Below are 4,441 nucleotides of genomic sequence, written 5' to 3'. Positions count from 1 at the left end.
CACTGCTTTTTGGAGACTTGGAACCGTGGCCCGAGATTCTGTGACCTTTTCCGAGTATGGCGAATAGCTGGAGAAACGTTTTTTTGGGAGTGTCGAATTCCCTCCTTTGAGTCGATCGATGGAGAGTAGTTTCACGGTAATACTGAGCTCGAGTTTGAGGCGACATTGTATTATAGAAGATATATAATAGTAGGTTGTTTACAACTAAGAGCTGAAATCGGAGTTTGTTTACATCCGGCTAAAATCCGGGTGTTCCGTCAATGATGCGACCCCCTGGTACATGGCTTGCTCCTGTCGGAGAAACATCGGCCTAGCGGGTCAGCCTTGTGAGGCTGAATAAATGAACGTCAATGCAATAGCAAGTTCGAGACTTCAACGTATTCGATGATTGCAAGCATCATTTTGATGCTAATCATAGATACATTGACTTGTATAGTCGCTCTTTAGGACTGGTACTTCAGAACCCTCATACAGGTCAATCCAGCCCCGTGCGAGTGTAACACTTTGTTGCCGAGGACCAGCCTCATAGGTAGTGCGAGATTAGGAGCGCCATTTGAACATCTAGTTGGTGGTGGCAAACGGAATGGCTGATCCTTTATCTATAACTGCAGGTGTTCTAGGATTGTTGAGTATATGCGTCAAAGTCGGCTCGGCTCTTAAAGACTTCTACGATGGCGCTAATATTGCGGACGCCAAGGTCCAGGGATTACTCACTGATGTTGAGAGCTTTACGCAAGTCTTGCGCCTGATGAAAGGTACTTTCGGACAAGAACGTATTCAAACCTCTTTCCAAGCTACAGGCCATATTGGTAATCACTGGAACAACCTCTCAATATCAATCAATGATGGTCAAAATACGCTCGTCCGGCTCCAGGAAACTCTCGAGAAAGTAAATAAGAGCGTCAGTGTACTTGATGGAACACGAAAGCATCTTAGACTCAAGGGAGCGTCAGAGGAGATTGGAATCTTCCAGCTACAGGTTCGATCGTATCGGGACACCTTGCAACTGTCTTTGCAAACAGTGATGCTGTGAGTCGTTTCAGTGTCCACTCCTCGAAACAAGACTATAACGCGACTAGCTGGAACCAGGTTACTTTCCAAGAGTCAACTGACAAGATCCTGCCTAATCTAGAGGAACTGAATCAAGCCATCCGGCGTATAGCTCTGGATATCAATAACCGCATGAGCAGCTTGCAAAATGTCGTCGAATCGAACGCGAGTGGCACCCAGCTCTTAGCATTAAATAATTTAAGGAATTGTGTTCAATCCGCTGCCAGTGTTGTTTCTTTAGCATCGACCCCGCTAGGATTGGAACATGCGGAAGCATCTCAGTAACCTATGGGTCTGAATTCGGTGACTGTTTTCCATCCGAGCTAGGAGAAACAATGCTTAGGTGGATATCACCAAACACCGTCTATAAATTTGAAGAGGAAAACGTAGCAGAATCTGCGTTCAAGCGGCGAAATCTCGTGTCGGGCAACCTTCAATCAGTCGGAGAGAGCGCAGGATCTGAACAATCCGACTCTGACACTGATTTTAAAGTTGAAAAATTTCAAGCACTTATGAAACAAGGCAAAGAGAAATTTCGAGAAAAGGATTTTGGGTCTGCAGAACGCCTTTTCCGCAACTGTCTCGCCAGAATCTCGTCAAACGTGTCAATAACACATTTACATCACATTCCAATATCAGAGGATGAAATCATGGAATTCCTTCTGAGTGTCTATTTGGCTCAAGAAAAGTGGGACGAGGCACAGTCTCTGCTACTGGAGAAAATTTCTAACGAATCGCGAGATAATTCTCGCGATAGTGGCGGAGTTCTCATGGACTTGCTCACCTTGGTTGATGTTCTTATCTATAAGAAGTCCTATGCCGAGGCACTCCTTTACGGGAGACGAGCTCTCAAGGGATACCGGAAGATGGGTTCAAATGGAGTGCCAGGGGTGGAGAGCTCTTTAAAGGCTCTAGTACGTGTCTACCACATTGATGGCAACTATAGCGAGGAAGACGCATACGCAGCGGTTCTCTCAGACTTTTTGTTGCTAAATACGTCAGAGCTGAATTCATCAGGTGCTACCCAATCAAATGCACAGCGCCCGAGTTCTTCTACTCGAGCACCGAACTCGCCAGTTGGTCCGCAACAAATAAATCATCACCCAAAGAAGCGACAAACAAATATCTCAGATGCAGAACAGCCTCTAAATAAAGCTATCCAGGAAGATATAACGGCAGCTCAAAAGTCTGGTATTCTGGAGGGCATAATCCAGTTGCTCGAAGATGATAGCACATATCTGCCTTCTGAGCATGTATCTGATTCCTTGGCTGACTTGCCTCCTCTTCCATTCACTTCCACTGAAGAAATTACCTCAGAAGCAGCCTCAACATCCGTTGCCGAAAATTCAATATCGCCGAAGCTTCACAGGAAGTATATTAATGAACCTCCTTCAATGGGCTTGACGTCAGGTATATTTCAATGTCCTTGGAATTTTCCCGTGCTAACATTTCTCCCTCGTTAGACTTAACTTTTTCATCATCAACGTCGGCTTTAGATTTGTCGTCCAATCAGCCAACGTCTTCGATTGTGCCATCAGATTCTCCGGCCATATCCCTTGGCCATTCTCGGTCAAAAAGTGTTGGCTTAGTAGCAAGTAGGAATGAAAACGAATAACACGACCCTTTTCGTAAATTTGTCAGTTCGACATCGACACAAGCTAGTCATTCAACCATTTCATTATTGCCCAAGGCTGCTTCATGGACAAAAAGTCTTCAGTCAATTCCGAATCCACTTGAAATTCCAATGAGGGTAAACGTTCCTGCACAACCAATCGAGGATCCCGCTATGCTAGAAGTCGACCTATCCAGTATAGATAACCATATTGAACCCGCGAAAGATCAGTTAGAATTTGACCCTTCTTCATTTTCTCATCACGAAGCTACGGCTATTGCCCAAAAGGGACAAGTTATGGAGGAGACGGGCGACCGCGATGGCAGAGACTTGGTGACAGTTTCGTCACCTCATCCGTTGACCTCCACATCAGGTCGCGCCGAAATCCGCAGAAAGATTGTACTAGTAGGTGATAGTTATTGCGGAAGGTCGTCTCTAATACTGTGAGTGATTTCGAATTAGTAAATCTGGTTTATTCGAAACTGACTTAAATAGTGTCTCTGCGAAAGGAATATTCCCTTTGGTTAGACAGCACCTTTAGTCCATCTATTGACCTTCTCACTGACTTAGTAAGGATTCCCAGGTAACAATTTTTGACAACGACTTCGTAGATGTTACGGTAGATGGAGAGCGTGTCGAGCTTGGGTTGTGGGATACTTCTGGAGTTGAAGTTTGGGACCAACTACGACCTCTCTCGTATCCAGATACACATGTCATTTTGATATGTTTTGCCATAGACAACCCCGATTCCCTTAGCAATGTACAGGAAAAGGTATCTTCAACTATCATGTAATACTCAACATCAACTGACTCATCGCAGTGGATCAGCGAGGTGCAACATTACTGCCCGGGCTTGCCAATCATTCTTGTCGGGTTGAGGAAAGATCTTCGTAAAGGCCCCAAGACTATCGAAGATCTTAGGAGAACTGGTCAAAAACTAGTGGCTTATGAAGAGGTATTGCGTCTTACATCGTGCCGTTAAGGGCTCTATTGACTGTTGGATAGGGCGAAGAAGTTCGAAGGAAGATAGAAGCGTACAAGTATTTAGAATGCTCTGCCCTGACTAATGAAGGTGTTTCTGAGGTTTTCGAAGAAGCCGCCCGGGTTTCACTTCTTGTGAAAGCGAAAGGGAAAAAGAAAGGAAAGAAGACGGGAGAGAATACGGGGGCAATTCGACGCCTCTTTTCGAGGTCTGGTATTTTTGGATTATGATATAAGCAGAATAATCTGAAGAAAGCAAATGTTTGAGGACAAGTTTGCCACGTGGATCTATTTTCATGAGGGTCTGGTTCGGGATCCTTGGGAGCCTCTTTGGGCTCCCCAGGGATCATCGCCAAAACTTGACAAAAATGAGATAAAAAGGCCCTAATCTATATCCAGCCTGATTAGAGTAGTGGGTACTGCTCAGGGGCTGCTCAGGGACTGCCTAGGTTGCTCAGGCTGCTCAGGCTGCTTAGGCTGCTTAGGCGAGCTGGGTGAGGAGAGGGTGAGTCGAGTGTGATTGACGCCTGAGTAGAAGCGGCGAGCTTCCTTACCGACCTTGGGACGAAGGAAAAAAGAGTTGTGTTCAACTACCAAAGTTAATAACTGTGGCTGTATCAACGGCCAAAAATACCGGATATTGAAAAGTATACTGGAAAACTTGTCCATAGAGCGAACTGGGACCAAAGTATTGACTGGAACGACAAGTTGGGCAGCGATCATAGGATGTGAATCGAGCTCAATCCAAATGGGTTTCCAGCTTGCCCAATGTGTGCTTCTGACTCCTGTAGGCAGATT

The 4,441-nt window shown here is 45.5% G+C and overlaps 1 protein-coding gene across 1 annotated transcript; it reads left to right on the top strand.

Moving 5' to 3' along the window:
- Positions 1 to 583: 583 nt before the first annotated feature.
- Positions 584 to 3,874, top strand: BP5553_00226 (uncharacterized protein; the record flags this gene model as incomplete). Its single annotated transcript, XM_032008849.1, has 9 exons — positions 584 to 1,029; positions 1,080 to 1,331; positions 1,394 to 2,460; positions 2,514 to 2,619; positions 2,692 to 3,105; positions 3,158 to 3,185; positions 3,237 to 3,434; positions 3,483 to 3,617; positions 3,668 to 3,874. The coding sequence occupies 9 exons, from the start codon at positions 584 to 586 to the stop codon at positions 3,872 to 3,874; spliced, it is 2,853 nt and encodes a 950-aa protein (XP_031872903.1).
- Positions 3,875 to 4,441: the final 567 nt, after the last annotated feature.

Source organism: Venustampulla echinocandica (genome assembly GCF_003357145.1).
Source record: "Venustampulla echinocandica strain BP 5553 chromosome Unknown scaffold_0, whole genome shotgun sequence".
Taxonomy (NCBI): Eukaryota; Fungi; Ascomycota; class Leotiomycetes; order Helotiales; family Pleuroascaceae; genus Venustampulla; species Venustampulla echinocandica.
This window is presented reverse-complemented; position numbering and strand designations above follow the sequence as displayed.